The 19,190-nt window shown below is 37.8% G+C and overlaps 1 protein-coding gene across 1 annotated transcript; it reads left to right on the top strand.

Moving 5' to 3' along the window:
• The first annotated feature begins 7,062 nt into the window (after positions 1-7,062).
• LOC107493725 (uncharacterized) lies at positions 7,063-7,929 on the top strand. Its single transcript, XM_016114781.1, has one exon. It carries the CDS (start codon positions 7,063-7,065, stop codon positions 7,927-7,929), a length of 867 nt encoding a protein of 288 aa, XP_015970267.1.
• Positions 7,930-19,190: the final 11,261 nt, after the last annotated feature.

The following is a 19,190-nucleotide window of genomic DNA, read 5'->3' as shown; positions in this document are numbered from 1 at the left end:
TTAAATTTTAAACAAAGCAGGCAGATAAAATAACAAAGCAAGGAAATAAAATGTTACCTAAGGTTGGGTTACCAACAAGCGCTCTTTTAGTGTCATTAGCTTGACATGTTGTTCTTCACTTTCTTCCTCTTCTTCCAGTTTGTTAAGAGGAATGACCTTAAGGGGGGAGATGAACCAGCTAGTGTCCCCTGTCTTGGTCTTTCCTCAGCAAGCTTCCTTTTGTTAATGGCTTGATTGAGCTTGCTTGCTGGATCAGGGGTAGGATTGGTGCTCTTGTTAGTTGCCTTCACTCCTTTGGATTCAAGACTTGGTTGATGTATGATTATTGGAATTTTATCTTCATCAAAAGCCTTTCGAATTGGTGGTTCCATGAGCTCTTCATCTATGTAATTCTCTACTTCACTTGAGTATGAGCTTCCTTGATTGTCTTCCTCACTTTCTTGTTCCTTCACTTCCTCCTTTACACTCAACATTTGACTTAATAGCACTTTCATAGAGGAGGTTTGTTGTTCTTCCCAAGATTTCTTCATCTCCTCTTCATGTCTTTCAATCACAGATTCAAGTGTTGAGCATCTTTGGTTCAAGAAAGTTTGTGAGGGTTGTGAGTTTTCATGTTTTCTTGTCATCTCAAGTGCAGTTTCAGGTTCAAATACCTCCACCACCTCATTCGTCATTGAAATTTTGCTTGACACAAATGCTTCTTCTTCTTTCTCTTCAGATGCACCACTATTTCGTGGTACATCTTGTGCTTAATTGAGTGGATTTTATCCACTATTCGCACACTTATTCATGTAAATTGCATGTTTTACATTTTCCTTCCCGGTTTTGTGCTATGATTGAAAACATGTTTCTTTGGTCTTAATTTAGCTAATTTTAATCCTCTGTTATTGCCATCCGATGCCATGATATGTGTGTTAAGTAATTTCAGGGTTTATAGGGCAGGAATGGCCTAGAGAATGGAAAGGAAGCATGCAAAAGTGGAAGGAATACAAGAAACTGAAGGAATCGCTGAGCTATCCAGCCTGACCTCTTCGCACTCAATCAACCATAACTTGAGCTACAAAAATTCAAATGAGGCGGTTTTAGTTACGATGGAAAGCTAACATCCGGAGCTTCACAACGATATATAATTTGTCATAGTTGCTATGCTGTTAGGCAACACGCACGCGTGAAGCACGCGTACGCATGGATTGTACCACACACAAGTGACGCGTACGCGTGGGCGACACGTACGCGTCACATGCGCACATGCTGGACGTATCAGAAATTGCTGAAGACGATTTCTGGGCTATTTATGACCCAGGTTTCAGCCCAGAAAACACAGATTAGAGGCTGCAGAGTGGGGGAATCATTCATTCATCAATCACTTCTCACTTTACACAATTTTAGGTTTTAGATGTAGTTAGCGTCTCTCTCTAGGTTTTAAGATTTAGGAATTCTCTTAATTTTAGGTTTATTTCTTCATAATTCTAGGTTTAATGTTTTTTTAATTTAGTTTCTCTTCTACTTTCATGTTAGATTTGATTTTCCTTTTAATACAATTTGGGGTATTTCAGACTTATTGCTTCTTCTATTGTTTGTTATTGATTGATGTTTGCAATTGGTTGTTTGGATTTATTATTCCTTGCTAGTTTTCTATGTTTTTATGTTGTGCCTTCCAAATACTTGATAAAATTCTTGGGAATATTTTAATTTAGATTTTCACCGTCTTGGTCTCGGTTGAGTAATTGGTGACACTTGAGCTATCAAACTCCTTTGTTGATTGTTAATTGAAAGTTGCTGGTTGATTTGGATCCCTCTAAAGCTAGTCTTTCCTTAGGAGTTGACTAGGACTTGAGGAATCAAATTGATTGGTCCACTTGACTTTCCTTCATTCGTTGAGGGTTAACAAAGTGGGAGCAACGAACAATTCTCATCACAATTGATAAGGATAGCTAGGATAGGGCTTCCAGTTCTCATACCTTGCCAAGAGCTTTTCTAGTTATTAGTTTATTCCTTTTGCAATTTACAATTCTCGTTTCCTATCCAAAACCCCAAAACACACTTTTCCATAACCAATTATAAGCAGACTTCCCTGCAATTCTTCGAGAGACGACCCGAGGTTTAAATACTTCGGTTATTAGTTTTATTAGGGGTTTGTTACTTGTGACAAAAAATCTATTTTATGAAAGGATTCTTGTTGGTTTAGAAGCTATACTAGCAACGTGAATTTATTTGTGAAATTCTAGACCACACAAAAGTTCGTTCATAAAAAATGGTGCCGTTGTCAGAAACTTGGGAAAATCCATGCGTACGCGTCAAGTACGCGCACACGTGGATATGGTAATCGGTGTAAATGGGTGTTTGACCCGAGAGTTGTGTTGCCCTTGTGATGGAACTATGCTAGAGGCACAAACTCAGCCCACGCGTACGCGTCTCTGACGCTTGCGCGTCATTTCACTTCCAGACTACCCACGCATACGCGTGGGCGACGCTTACGCGTCGAACAGCCAACTCAGTTTTCATGCAAACGCGTGATGCTCGCGCGTGCGTCACGCCGTGTTTTTCATTCCCTTCTCCTTCTTCTCTAGTTGCCCCTTCTTTTCTCCCCCCATCTACACTGTCCCCTTCTTTCCATTATTGCATTTATTTATTTCATGTTACCTTAGTTATCTATGGGTTCTTCTCATGCATTTTTATGCTGGTGTTGGAATTTTATTTGGGTACTACCTTATTGTAATTGAGCTTGTAAATATTATGAGGAGTGATTTGAAAATTGATATTTTAATTTGGCTCTCATATACGTTTGGATTATATTATTTTCATTCCTACTTTAACTTACTCACCATGTGTTTGTGAAACAGCCTAGGGCATCTTGAACTCTATTTTGTTTTACTCCTCTGTTACTTGAAATGCCTCTTTTTCAAAACACTTGCATTCCACATGTAATTGGGATTATCATTCACAATTGTCATCATTACAAATGCTATTTTATTTGGAACATTTATTACTTGATGCATGAGTTATGCTTCTCATGCCTTCGCTTGCATGCTTTTAAACCTCTTGCATCTAGTTGCTCTAAAATGCCTTCATTGAGTTCAATTGATGTCCTATTTACATGTAGTCGCAACCATGTATTTAAGACATTATCTTTTACCTTGGAATTGATTATCACTTGGACTTTCCTCCTCTCGGTTCTAGCTATTTGAATTACATGTCCCTTTCCTTTCTCCCTTTTTCAGGATGGCCACCAAGAGGGAAAAGGAAAAGCTTCTTAGTGGGGGGACAAACAAGTCCATATGCACATTCTTTGGAGCAAGCGCAGTGGTTGTAGCTAACAACCCATCCACTTGCACATCTGAACATGCACCGAAGACGGTGCAATCTTTAAGTGCGGGGAGGTTGATATCGATCTCCGCGGGTTAGTCACTTTCTTCTCAACACCAATTTTTGTTTTTCTTTGTTAGTTCATTGTTGCATTTGCATGCTTGATTGCATATTTGTTTGATTTTGTGCATATATTACCATTACTTGGTTGAAATGATGAATTCTTTTTCAAGAAACTTTTTAGAGTATTTCACTAATTTGAATTAAAATTTTTGTTGAACTTGTTTGAAGAAATATTATATTGGAACATGGTTTTAAAGCTTGAACACACAAAACCCGTGAGATTTTAAGCCTATTTGATTGGTTGCATTTTATCAACCAATATTTTGTTTTGGTGTGTGTTATTCTCTCTAAAATTATGATCTATATCTTGCTTGATTCTATATTTCCATGATTTAATGTATGCGTACACTTACATGATTGAGGCCTTGTTTCACTGAGCTCACATACCCATATGGCCTTAACCTTTTCATTATCATTTGCTTTATTCTTTATTTTATCACATCATTAACTCTAAGTGGAAAACAATAATGTCCCTAATTTGAATCCTTGGTTAGCTTAGACCAGTGAGAGTGCTCACGAATTAAGTGTGGGGAAATTGGGATTCAAAATATTTGGTTTGAGAATTGGGTGTTGCATATTCTGCTAAAAATGTGTAAAATAATAGTTAAGCAAATATTATTGCATTCAATACTTTAATCATATGCATTGAAAAAAACAAAAGAAAAGAAAAGAAAAATATATATATAAAAAAGAGAAAAAGAAAAGAAAAAGAGCAAACAATAAAAATGGGGACAAAATGCCCTAAGTTAAGTAATAATGTCAATGCATATGAGTTGTACTTAAATTTGGGATGCATAAAAATGTGGCAAAACATAGCCAATGGGTAGTTAGGTTTTATATTATGATTACATGGATTGTCTTAAATTAGGTGGTAAGTTTAGGTTAATTAAGGATTCAGATTTTAGTCCACTTGACCAAATACAATTCTACCTTGACCCTAACCCCATTACAGCCCTTAAAAGACCTCCTGATATGTGTATCTTTGCATTAATTCTTTATTGATTGGTAGAAGAAGAGAAAGCCTTAGAAAGCAAGATTAGTAGAGAATTGACAGAATCAAACCTTAAACACTTGAGTGATTAGAGTGTATACACTTCCGGTGAGGGTTCGATGCTCGATTCTTTGTTCCCGGCTTTCATGAGCTATTTTCTTCTGCAAGACTCTCTGTACTTCATTTTTATGATTTAAATTAGTGAAATCCAGTTCATATTTGTTCTTGAAAAGTTTATCTATTTTTAACCAGGTAGGTAGAATCATTTCACATTTAATTGCATCCATATAGATAGGTTGCATTTCATACTTTCTACCATTCCTCTTCACTCTTATAGCTTCTCTTGAGCTTAGCATGAGGATATGCTAATGTTTAACTGTGGAGAGATTTGATGCACCACTATTTCGTGGTACATCTTGTGCTTAATTGAGTGGATTTTATCCACTATTCTCACACTCATTCATGTAAATTGCATGTTTTACATTTTTCTCCTGATTTTGTGCTATGATTGAAAACATGTTTCTTTAGTCTTAATTTAGCTAATTTTAATCCTATCTTATTACCATTCGATGCCATGATATGTGTGTTAAGTGATTTTAGGGTTTATAGAGCAGGAATTTCGCACTCAATCAACCCTAACTTGAGCTACCAAAGTTCAAATGAGGCGGTTCTAAATGCGTTAGAAAGATAACATCCGAGGCTTCGCAATGATATATAATTTGTCATGGTTGCTATGCTGTTAGGCAACGCGCTCGCGTGAAGCATGCGTACGTATGGATTGTGCCGCACACAAGTGACACATACGCGTGGGCAATGCGTACGCGTGACATGCGCGCGTGCTGGATGTATCAGAAATCGCTGGGGGCGATTTTTGGGCTGTTTTTGACCCAGTTTTTGGCCCAGAAAACACAGATTAGAGGCTGCAGATTGGGGGAATCATTCATTCATCAATCACTTCTCATTCACATAATTTTAGGTTTTAGATGTAGTTTCTAGAGAGAGAGGAGAGGCTCTCCTCTCTCTAGATTTTAGGATTTAGGATTTCTTCTTTCAATTTCTTTTCAACTCCAGGTTTGATGTTCCTTTGATTTACTCTCATTTACTGTTATTTCTTCTAGTACTTTGATTGATCTATTCCTCTTGTTGATTTCTCTATTTTCCCAAATTTAGTTTATGGATTCTCATGTTAGATTTGATTCTCTTATTAATGCAAATTGAGGTATTTCATATTTATCACTTCTTCTATTATTTTCTATTAATTGATGTTTTAAGTTAGATTTTCTCCTCTTGGATTTGGTTGAGTAGTTGGTGACACTTGAGTTATCAAACTCCCTTGTTGATTGATAATTGAAAGTTGCTGATTAATTTGGATCCCTCTAAAGCTAGTCTTTCCTTAGGAGTTGACTAGGACTTGAGAAATTAAATTAATTAGTCCACTTGACTTTTCCTCATTCATTGAGGGTTAACTAAGTGGGAGCAATAAACAATTCTCATAACAATTGATAAGGATAAATGGGATAGGACTTCTAGTTTTCATACCTTGCCAAAAGCTTTTATAATCATCACTTGATTTTCATTACCATTTACTATTCTTGCTTCATATCTTAAAAACTCCAAAATATACCTTGCATAACAAATAATAAGAACACCTCCCTGTAATTTCTTGAGAGACAATTCGAGGTTTAAATACTTCGATTATCAATTTTAAATACTTTGATTATCAAGAGGCACATGATCTTATAGACATGGTGTCCAGCAATGAGTATTTTTACTCTTCTAAAAGGAAAACATCTCCAAAAAGAGGCGTATTTGAGCTTGAAGGAGTTGATACAATCCTAGCTCAAAATAAAATCATGCATCAACAACTTCAATAGCAACTAAAAATGATGTCAAAAAGGATGGATGGACTACAACTTGCAGCAGTGAGCACCACAAATCAACCACTAGTGGCGTGGGGACAACAAGAATAGAGCTATGAGGAGCAACAGCCAAAACAAGTGCAGTATATGCACAACCAAAATGTTGGACAGAATGAGTTCCATGGAGACACTTATAACTAATCTTGGAGGAACCACCCCAATATAAAGTGGGGAGAAAACTAGCAGCCTTGGCAAAGAAACTCCAACCAAAACAATTCCAGAAACACAAACTATCAAAACCATCAAAACACTAACCAAAATCCATATAGAAAACCACAAAATAACCATCTTGTATCCAATTACTACCCACCAAATAACCCATCAACTAACCAACAGAACTTCCATTCACCATCTATATTCCATACTCAACCACAGCCACCACAAGAATTCCAAAGAATTTCCAATTTGGAGATGATCATAGAGAAAATGATAAAGCATCAAGAGTTGGCCAATAAGAACCATGAAGCCTCACTGAGAAATTTGGAAAGACAAATTGGACAATTGTCCAAGCAAACATCTGCTGAAAGACAAACCAATACATTACCAAGTGACACCATTCCCAACCCCAAGGAAGAATGTAAAGCAATTCAACTCAGGAGTGGAAGGACATTGGAGAATGAAAAGGCTAACAGCAAAGAAGAAATGGCAGCAAAGGAAAAAGACCAATAAAATTTCAGGAAGAAAGAGAAAGAGCCACAAGCTTCAAAGAAGGGAAAGCAAGTAATGGAAGAGCATCCACATAAACAGAGGAAGGAAGTGAAGCCTTACATCCTTCCTCTACCATACCCTCAAAGGTTGCAAAGAGAACTCAAGGATCAACAATTCCCCAAGTTTTTGGAGGTTTTTAAGAAGCTGGAAATCAATATCCTACTTGCTGAAGCATTAGAGCAGATGCCGTTATATGCGAAATTCTTCAAGGAACTCATTAACAAGAAGAGAAGCTGGAATGAAAAGGAGACTGTGATCTTGACACAAGAAAGCAGTGCAGTGATTCAAAGAGGCCTCCCACAAAAACTCAAAGACCCAGGGAGCTTCATTATATCATGCACCATAGGCAACGTGACACTAGAAAAGGCTCTATATGATTTAGATGCCAGCATCAACTTGATGCCTCTCTCACTGATGAAAAAGCTTGTAATAGAGGAAGTCAAACCAACAAGAATGTCACTTCAAATGGCAGACAGATCACTCAAGTTACCTAATGGAGTTATAGAAAACTTATTGGTGAAGACTGGAGAATTCATTTTCCCTGCTGATTTTGTCATCTTAGACATGGAAGAAGAGGGACACAACTCAATCATCTTGGGGCAACCTTTCTTGGCCACAACAAGAGCTATAATTGATGTAGAGAAAGGTGAAACGACCCTCAAGGTGCATGATGAAAAAATGATCATCAATGTTTTTAAGTCGATGCAATATCCCCCTGAGAAGGATAAGCATATGAGGGTGGAAATGATAGAAGAATTGGAGAAAGAATTACTTGAAGCCAACTGTCAGGAAGAACAAGAAGAGGAAACAGAAGAAAAACAAGATATCATGGAAGAAAGAGTAGCTAAAATCTCTTTTGAAAGCAAGACAGAGGAGGTGTAAAAGTAAGAATTGAAGCCCCTCCCTCGCCATCTCAAGTATTCATTTCTTGGAGGAGAAGAGACCTTGCCAGTGATAATCAATTCTTCCTTAAATATGGAAGATAAAACAAAGCTGATTGAAGTGCTGAGGGCTCACAAGACAGCTTTGGGATGGACGATCAATGATATTAAGGGTATAAGCCCTGCCATTTGTACGCCTAAAATCTTGTTGGAAGAGGACTCAAGACTTGTGGTGAAACCTCAAAGAAGGCTTAACCCAGCCATGAAGGAAGTGGTTCAAAAGGAGGTGATGAAGCTATGAAATGCTGGAATCATATACCCAATCTCTGATAGCCATTCGGGTAAGTCCGGTCCAAGTTGTGCCAAAGATGGGAGGAATGACAGTCATCTTCAATGAGAAGAATGAGTTAATCCCTACGAGGACAGTGACTGGGTGGAGGATGTGCATTGATTATAGAAGATTGAATGAGGCAACAAGGAAATATCACTTTCCTCTCCCATTCATTGATCAGATGCTGGAGAGATTGGCCAGCCATGCTTATTACTATTTCTTAGATGGGTATTCTAGATACAATCAAATAGTGGTGGACCCCAAGGATCAAGAGAAAACTTCATTCACCTGTCTATTTGGAGTTTTTGCTTACATGAGGATGCCTTTTGGATTTTGCAATGCCTTTAGTAACCTTCTAAAGGTGTATGCTCTCCATCTTTTCTGACATGGTAAAAAAGTTTTTAGAGGTCTTTATGAATGATTTCTCTGTCTTTGGTAACTCTTTTGACACTTGTCTACAACATTTAACATTTGTTTTAAAAAGATGCCAAGAAACAAATTTAGTTTTGAATTGGGAAAAAATGCTACTTCATGGTACCAGAAGGTATAGTTCTTAGGCATAAGGTTTCAAGCAAGGGAATAGAAGTTGACAGAGCCAAGATAGATATCATAGAAAAACTACCAGTCCCTGTCAATATAAAAGCAATGAGAAGCTTTCTTAGACATGCTGGATTTTATAATAGATTTATCAAGGATTTTTCAAAAATAGCCAAACCACTAAGCAATTTGCTAGTGGTTGACAATCCTTTCATCTTTGATGATAATTGCAAGAATGCCTTTGAAACCTTGAAAAAGAAACTCACTACAGCACCAATCATCACACCCCCTGAATGGGGACTTCCTTTTAAACTTATGTGTTATGCAAGTGATGTTGCAATTGGTGTTGTATTGGGGCAAAAGAAAGATAAGTTGCATCATGTCATATATTATGCAAGCAAGGTGTTAAGTGAGGCACAAAAGATTTATACCACCACAGAAAAAGAGCTTTTGGCAATTGTGTATACATTTGAAAAATTTAGACAATACTTGATTGGTTCAAAAGTTATAGTCTATACTGATCGTGCTGTTCTCAAGTATCTCATGTCTAAACAGGATTCCAAGCCAAGGCTTATTAGGTGGGTACTGTTGTTGCAAGAATTTGACATTGAAGTGAAAGATAGGAAGGGGAATGAGAACTAAGTGGTAGACCATTTGTCAAGATTGCCACAAGAGGCCAACCAAGATACACCACAACTAGTGAACGAGAAGTTTCCAGATGAACACCTCCTCCAAATCTAGCAAGCACCTTGGTTTGCTAACATTGCAAACTATAAGGTGGGAAGAAAGAATCCTCAAGAGTTCACCAAGCAACAAGTAAAGAAGCTGTGTAATGAAGCCAAGATGTTCTTATGGGACGAGCCATTCTTGTTCAAAAGGTGTGCAGATGGGATGATTAGACGCTGTATCCCTGAAAATGAGATGAGAGACATATTGTGGCACTGTCATAGTTCATCTTATGGTAGACATTTTGGGCTAGAAAGAACAGCAGCTAAAGTGCTTCAAAAAGGATTTTATTGGCCAACTATATTCAAAGATGCCAAAGAATTTGTGCACCAATGTAATGAATGTCAAAGAGCTGAAGGGTTAACAAAGAGGAATGAAATGCCTCAAAACTTCATTCTAGAAGTGGAACTATTTGATCTCTGGGGTATGGATTTTATGGGCCCCTTTCCTCCATCCTATTCCTTCAAATACATTCTGGTAGCAGTGGAGTATGTCTCCAAATAGGTGGAGGCTATAGCCACAACCACCTGTGATGCACCAATTGTCCTTCAATTTCTTAAGAGACACATCTTTACTAGATATGGAGTGCCTAAAGGCCTTATCAGTGATGGTAGCAGCCATTTTTGTAACAAACAAATAGAAAAACTGCTCCACAAATATGGGGTAATTCACAAAGTGGCCACATCATATCACCCTCAAACTAATGGCCAGGCTGAATTGGCTAACAGCGAGCTGAAAAGAATCTTAGAGAAGACAGTTGGGGTCACAAGGAAAGACTAGGCAAGAAAACTAGATGATGCAATATGGGCCTATAGAACCGCATTTAAAACTCCAATTGGGAAGTCACCCTTTCAGCTCATTTATGGCAAATCCTGTCACCTTTCTGTAGAACTCAAACATAAAGCCTTCTGGGCCACCAAGCTCCTCAATCTTGACTTCGAAGCAGTAGGACAGAAAAGGCTGTTGCAACTCAATGAACTGGATGAATTTAGGTTGGAGGCCTATGAGAATGCAAAGATATAAAAGGAAAGAGCTAAAAAGTAGCCTGACAAGAAAATCTTGAAAAGGGAGTTCAAACCACGACAACAAGTACTCTTATATAACTCCAAGCTCAAGGTTTTTCCTGGGAAACTCAAGTCCAAATGGATTGGTCCTTACTTGGTGACAAAGGTTCTCCCTTATGGGAGCCTTGAACTTCTGAATGAAGCCACAAAGGACACATTCACAGCAAATGGTCACAGAGCCAAGCATTACCTGGGAAGATCATAGAACAAAGAAGAAAGTATTCATGAGCTGAGATGAACAAGGATGAAGGACGTCAAGCTAATAATGATAAAGAAGCGCTTGTTGGGAGACAACCCAACCTAAGGTAGTTTTCTTTCATAGTTTTCTCAATAAAGATTCAAGAGTTCCCCAGTATTGCAAGGAATTAAGTTTGGTGTTGCACACCAAAAGGAGGAAAAAAAGGTGAATGTGTGATTTTAAGTTTGGTGTCCCACCAAGATTTGATGGAAAGACACTATATCCCTTTGAAGAACATCAGGAGTCATAATTCCAAAGCAACCAGGGAAATTTCTTGACAGCTGCTCGCTAGTTTATTTATTAAAATCACAAGGTTTCATGCATATGATTAAGCTTACTATGGACGGTAGCAAGGAACTAAGTTTGGTGTTCCCACAAAAAAGTAAGTTCAAGAAACCACAACAATTCATGCATGCGAACCATTTTCTTAAGTGCTTGGGGTGAAAGCAACTTCCAATGATTATGCAGGAAAGCATTCAACCTCTTAAAAGAATCATACATCATCAACAAAAGAAATACAAAAGTTATAGATGATGATGACAAAAAGGAAGGCTTGAAGACATCCCCAAAAGGTTTTATTGTCATTTAATTCCTTTTGCTTAGGCTAATTAGTGCAATTTCTGATGTCTGCTAAGTGTTCTAGTATAAGTGCTTGATTTATTTTCATTTTCTTGAATGTTTGTCTTGTATCCCCTTTTGCACAATAAAAGAAAAGGTTAAAACAAAAGCTGTAAAAGTCTGATATGGTAAACACTAGAATAAGGATTAGTGATGGTAATTGCTTGATTAGTAAATAAGCTCAATAATAAAAGCTGCAAGGTAGAATGTCTCTTTCAAGTGGAGACTTAGTTGTTGTTATGAACCTTCAATTAATAATTATCCTTGGAAGAGAAGAAAAAAAAAAGAGAAAGAAAAGCCAAGAATTGGCAACAAACAATTGAAAGAAACAAAGAATAAAAGCTAGACACTAATAGCTTGAACCTTAAGACATATGCCTGTGGTGTCTTTGTACTAGGATCTGCTTGAATGATTAGGTCCTAAGGAGTGTTTCGACACTTGGTACTTGGGTTAACTAACCCGGATTATCGACCAAAAGTCCACTATCAAGAGCAACCTAGTTACAAGACATTTAGTAACCCAAAGAGGTGCTGGGCATGAATGTTCTTAGAAAGAATTGTGAGCTAAGTGTCTATAGTGAAGAGGTGTTGATTGAAAATGAGCCAAAGAGCTGATGCAACACTTGACACTGAGCTACATATGAAAAATAAGTTTCTAAAGAAAAGGAAAGAAAGAAAATCTCACAAGGACCAATACAGAATAAGGTCTTGTAGCAACAACTCTAGTTAACACTCACAGGGACATCTCATATTTGAAAGTTGACAACAATTGAGCTGCATTCTGTCTGCATAAAACCCCATGAGCCAAATTCACTTACTTACTAATAAGGACACATATATGCTTATCTGTTTTCATGCCTTTTTCTTACTTTAGTGCTTGCTTGGTGACAAACAAGATTTAAGTTTGGTGTTGTGATGACAAGTCATCTTATACTAGTTTCACAAGCATTTTTTTACTAGTTTCTATTAGGTTTTATGCACTTTCTTGCAAAATAAGTAAGTAATTAGAGTGAAATTTCATGTTTATCTTGACTCAATCATACATTGTTAATTTTATACAAAATCATGAGATTTATGCAAGAATTAGGTGATTATTATGAATGATGCAAAACCTTATGATTTTGGTTAGGCTTTGATTGCATGTTTGATTGATGACAGGTGAAAAAATGCGAGGGAGAAACAAAGAAGGAAAAAGTGCAGGAGAATGCTACATTCATTTCATGAATGCTACGTTCACAAGTGACTCGCACGCGTACAAGGTGCTTACGCGCAGGATGGCACTTTTGGAGATCCACGCGTACGCATGCATTGAGAAGAAGAAGAATTTTCATTGATTCATTGAGAAGGTGCGCACGCGTGGAAGGAGGATCAGCATTCACCAGCAATGAACACTACGTTCACTCTGAATGAACGCCTGTAATACTTTTAGAATTGGAATTTGAATTTGGTCACCGACGCGCACGCGTACATGACGCGCACGCGTTGATGTGACAAAAGTGGTGGTTGGCGCAAACACGTACATGATGCTGGAGCGAAGAAATGATATTTTACCATCTACGTGCATGCGCAAAAGGCGCGCACGCGTGAGGAGCGTTCATGGCGCGAACATAACGTTCAATTAATGAACGCTACCAAGGGACACGCACGCATGCAGGGTACGCGCAAGCATGGCTGAGACTAAAAATAGTATCAACGTGCACGCACGTGTTACGATCACGTGTCGATGGTGCAACAATGCAAGGGACGCGCACGCACACAAGACGTGCACGCGTCGGTGACTGAACGCTACGTTCTCTTTGAGAACGCTACGTTCATCTGATGCTGCATGGAAGTATCTGATCTGGCCCACTTCATCAAAAGCCAAAAAGCCCACTCCAAGTACTTGGATGACTGAATTAGAAAGTGTTGATGGCATGCTATCATGTCATGTTTTTCTATACTTTTTCATACAAGAAATTGATGATTTGTGCTTAAATATTGAATGCGTTTGTTTTTAATTGGCATATTTCTTTGATCTTTTGATTTTATAAATTTTGTAGGAAATAAGAAGAAAAATAAGCAAAAAAACACAAAATAAGCTAAAAAGAAGTAAAGAGAAATTTTGGGGCACATTTTGGAGTTGAGGCACGCTTTGAAACCTTAGACCACGCTTTTATAAGCATGGCCCATGACCATGAAGCCTTGGCCTTATTATCATGAATTATCATATGCATGCATGCATTATTATGCCAATGGAGAATGAATTAAATGAATGCACGCTACCTTGGCTTATTCACGTTAGTATTATGCCATATTCATTAAATGAAAACATTGGCATTAGTAATTAATAAGGCCATGGAAGCATACATGAAACATTCATTATCAATTGGCAAATAAGCAATTCAAGCTCACGTTAATACATTACATTACTAAGTAATATAATAAGAGCATGCATTAGTCAGTAAAGCATTTCATGAATGAATGCACGCTAGCGTTCATTAAATGTAACGGAGCGCTCATCCAAGCAAGAAAGGGAGCGCTACGTTAATTTTGTTCACTTTTTCGTGACCTCTTGCCAAGCAAAACAAGGAAAGCCAAGCGCGCAAGAGAAAGCAAGGAGCGCTACGTTGCAACTCCCAACTGAGCGCTACACCAAAAGGGAATGCCAAGGGAAGAAAAGGCCCACACCAGGGCTCGAAAAGGGAACCAACGCATGCCGAGGAATAGCGCTCACTAAGGGAGCGTGACGTTCACTTATTGAATGCTGGGAGAGGCTCGAAAGGAGGCACACAAGGCATGTGGAGCGCTACGTTCACAATCCTAACTGAGCGCTCCACTAGAAGCATGCCCCAACCCATTTTTAAACAAATGCCTCCTGACCCATGCAAGGAAATACCATGCGGATCCACTCTTCTTCAAATCCAAAGCAAGAAAAGTCCATACACATCACTCAAAAGCACAAGAAACAATTAGATTAGGAATTTCATTTTTATTGTAATTTGTTTTTAATTTCAATTTTATGATTTATTTTGTAAAAAGCCTATAAAAAGGCATCAATTTAATTTCATTGAAAAAAGGCTGGCTCTGCTAGAGAGCATTAGGAGTAGAATAAAGAGCTCTCTTGGAATCACTTTAATTTTTCTGCACTTTTACATTTCAAGTATTGCAATTCAGTTTCACAGTTTCATTTTCATTGAGCTTAATTTACTCTACTGCACATTTACATTCTACAATTTTACAATTGAGCTTGCTGCAAATCTGAATTTACTTTCATGCAATCTAATTCTTTTGCAATTGTTCTTCATTTTACAATTCTTGCTGTGATCTGAATTTACTCTTCCTGCAATTCAAATTTCCAGTTACATATTCTCAAGATCTCTTCAATTGCTTGCTTTTCTGCTTTCCTTAATTTCCAGCACCCAGCCCCCTTTACATTTGATGCAATTTACTTTTCTTGCTCTTTAAGCTTCTGCCAATTTAAGCTTCTGTCCAATTTAGTTTCTGCAACTTTAAATTTCTTGTCATTTACATTCTATTGCTTCAATTTTCACTCAAATCATCAATGTTAGCTTGACTAGACTAATCACCCACTAAAGTTGCTTGATCCATCAATCCCTGTGGGATCGACCTCACTCTAAGTGAGTTTTACTACTTGATGCGACCCGGTACACTTGCCGGTGAGTTTTGTGTGGAAATCTAATTTTCACTCATCAAGTTTTTGGCGCCGTTACCGGGGATTAATTTAGATCGGCAATGACTAAGTGGGTGAGAAGTCTAGATCAAGCACTTTTTTTGTTTTTGTTCTCTGTTTTAAGCTGACAGCAATGTGTATGAATTATTGCCTCACTAAGAAATTCCTCTTCGAGACATGAATTTCAATTTTCATTGGTGTTATGTTTTACAAAATTCAAATGGAGTTCAACTCATCTTATGATCAAACAAATTTTATGGGATATTACCCACCATCACCAATTTGTAATGGTAGCTGGGAATATCACCAAGAAAATACAAATTCTGAGCATTTTAATCCATGGAGATTTGCTTCAGAGACACAAGATGAGCAAGAGAATCATATGGGATATTTTCCTCCACCACAAAATGATGCAAGTCATTATTCTAATGGTGGATGGGAGTATCACCAAGAAATGATAAATGATCAAGCAAATCACATGAGATATTGTCCAGAACCACAAAATGATTTATGTCATTACCCTCATGGTAGTTGGGCATATCAACAAGAGTATGAACAATCAAGTGAAATGAACTATTTTCCAGAGCCACAAAGTGACTCATATTGCTATGATACTGACATAAATTGTGGCTAGAAAGGGAAGTTCAATGTTTCATCTTCTGTTCATCAAGGAACATCATCATTTGATTGTGCTGTCAATGCATACATGGAAAATTGTTCCCCAATGCCACAAGATGATTCATATTGTGATGAATTCAAAAATTCTTCAAGTTGTGCTTGGGAGAATCAAAATCAGAAAGCATTTGACAATTCATACTCCACTTATCAAGAGCTATCATCACTTGAGCAAACCTTCAATTCATTCATGGAAAGATGTCAAACCTCACCTCCCAGTTTTTCATCTGAAAATTCTTTATCACTTAACTATCCATTGACACAAAATCTCTTCCAAAACTCACAATCCACCCAAACTTCCATGAACCAAAGCCTCTCAAGACTTGAAACCATGCTTGAAAGATTTGAAAGGGAAGCACAGAGGTCCTAGAATGACCAAGAGAACTCCCTAAAAAACATGAAAGTGCTGCTAAATCAAATATTAAGTGTAAAGGAGGAAGTGGAAGAGTAAGAAGAAAAGGCCCCTGTGTCAAGCAAATTTTGAAAACACCCCAACAATCACACAACCACCAATTCTTGATATCCAAGAAGTGAAGGCAACTAATAAGAGCACCAATCCTACCCCTAATCCAACAAGCAAGCTCAATCAAGCCATTAACAAAAGAAAGCTTTCTGAGGAGAGACCAAGACAGGGGACACCAGCTGGTTCATCTCTCCCCTTGAGGTCATTCCACTTAAAAAACTGGAAGAAGAGGAAGAAATAACATGTCAAGCTAATGACACTAAAAGAGCGCTTGTTGGGAGGCAACCCAACCTTAGGTAACATTTCATTTCTCTACTTGGTTTGTCTTGTCTCTTTGCTTTGTTTAAATTTCAATAAATTGGCATATGATTACATTTGAGGTTTGGTGTTACCTTGCAACAATTTATTTTCAATCCCTCTTGATGATTGCATCAATTCTATTTGAAAGTGTCACACTAAGATTCTAAGTTTGGTGTGCCACTTATTATTCTATGCAAGTCATTTAGCAACACCACTTGTCTGCATAATCATAATGCCTCTGCAAAGTTATCTTTCTTTTGGTTTAACATTTTTATTGTTATCTTTGGTTTAGTCAATTCTTTGTTTTCTTTTATGCTTTCATTTAATTTGCTCTTTGACTGTATTTTGTTAAATACCTCACCAAGAAATCCTTACTCATGACAGATTCTTGACTTGGTGATTGTATTTAACATACAACAGTTTCATTTTCTTAGTTTTATTTCAAATAAATTGACATGTGATTGCATTCTAAGTTTGGTGTTGCTATGCAACAAAATTTGTTTCCAATCCATACTAGATACTTGCATCAATTCCAAGTGAAAGTGTCACACTAAGTTTGGTATGCCACTTATTTTCTTAATGCAATGTATCATGCATGATGATAGGAATTTTCGACGGTATAGAATTTCTCTAATGAGATCTCATTGCAAGTACAGTTTCTAAACCAATCAATAATCCTTTCATACAAAAATTTGTTTGTCACAAGTAACAAACCCCTAAAATCTATAAATCGAAGTATTTAAACCTCGGGTCGTTCTCCCTAGGAATTGCAATAAAGTGTCTTGTTATTGGTTATGAGGTATGTTTGGGGTTTTTGAGATTTTTGACAAGAAATATAAATGGCAAAGAAAATAAACTAACAACTAACAAGCTCTTGGTAAGGTATGAGAATTAGAAGTCCTATCCTAGTTATCCTCTTTAATTGTGACAACAAATTGTCCATTGCTCCCACCTAGTTAACCTCTAACCATGGAGGAAAGTCAAGTGGATGAATTAATTTGATTCCTCAAGTCCTAATCAACTCCTAAAGGAACGACTAGCTTTAAAGGCATTCAAATCAATTAGCAACTTCTAATTATCAATCAACAAAGGAATTAGATAACTCAAGAGTCACTAATTACTCTACCTAGGCCAAGAGGAACAAAATCTATACTAAAATCCAACCAAGCATTTTATCAAACACTTAGAAGGCATGAAAGAAAAGCATAGTAAATTGACAACAACAATGAAATGTAACAACGATTATTGCAAGGAATTTATAACAACAATCAAAAGAAACACAATTATTATGAATTACCTCAAATTGAATTGAAAGAAAATAGAAGGAACAAGAGTAGATGTACAATAAAGCATAGAAACAACACAAAGGAAATTACAACAAAAGAAAAGAAGAATGATGAATGTAACAACAAGGAATTGAAGAGTAGAAGTAGAAGTAGAAGAAGGCATGAACTAAAACCTAGATCTAAGAACTAAACCTAATCCTAATCCTAATCCTAGAGAGAAGTGAGAGCTTCTCTCTCTAAAACTAACTCTAAACTAATCCTAATGTGAATGAATGAGCTAAAGATGCCAATTCCCTTCAATCCTTGGTCCTTTAAAGCATTTTGGCACCAAAATTGGTTGCAACTGGGCCCACAGCTTCTCAGAAATCGCTGGGCATGTTTTCTGATGCAAGTGCATATTTGCTTTATTAGTTAGTTAGTTTAGTTAGTTTTAGCTTAAATTCACTCATTTTCTCTAAATAAACAAGTCCTTTTATGAGTTTTGTTTCCATGCATGATGATATCAAGGAACATGTTAATTCTAGCCAAATTCATGCAAATGATTTAAGGAATGCATATATGAATGAGTATGAATGAATCTCATGAAATTTATTGCTTGAATTGGTAAGACTTTGAAGCTATTTCCCTTGTTGATGATAGGTGATGAAACAAGGAAGCATGGAAGCAAGAATGATGCAAGCTGGGCAAGAAGTTGGCGTTGCCAACTTGGGATCCACGTTGCCAACGCCACACACAAGCCACAAGCAAGCAAGCTTGGCCCTGGAAGCAAGGTTGGCGTTGCCAACTCTAGAACCAAGTTGCCAACGCCCACTCAAGCAAGGAACTTGGCCCTGGAAGCAAGGTTGGCGTTGCCAACTCTAGAACCAAGTTGCCAACGCCCACTCAAGCAAGGAACTTGGCCCTGGAAGCAAGGTTGGCGTTGCCAACTCTAGAACCAAGTTGCCAACGCCCACTCAAGCAAGGAACTTGGCCCTGGAAGCAAGGTTGGCGTTGCCAACTCTAGAACCAAGTTGCCAACGCCCACACAAGCAAGGAACTTGAGCCATGAAGGAGTGTCGAGGGCGTTAAATGGAGCCCTGGAAGAAAAGGAGCTGGCGTTGCCAACTCAAGAATGGCGTTGCCAACGCCACACAAGAATACTTGGCTAGGCACCAAGTCTTGGTGCCAACCAAGTTCCAAACGCCCACCTGCCATGCCAACCAAGTTCCAAACGCCCACCTGCCGTGCCAACCAAGTTCCAAACGCCCAAATGCCGCACCACTCACGTTGCCAATGCTAGATGGGCGTTGCCAACGCCAACTTACCAAAACAAGGCAGCCTGAACATGTCCACTTCAATGGAAGATATCTTGAGCT

This window comes from Arachis duranensis, chromosome 6, assembly GCF_000817695.3.
Source record: "Arachis duranensis cultivar V14167 chromosome 6, aradu.V14167.gnm2.J7QH, whole genome shotgun sequence".
Classification (NCBI taxonomy): domain Eukaryota; kingdom Viridiplantae; phylum Streptophyta; class Magnoliopsida; order Fabales; family Fabaceae; genus Arachis; species Arachis duranensis.
This window is presented reverse-complemented; position numbering and strand designations above follow the sequence as displayed.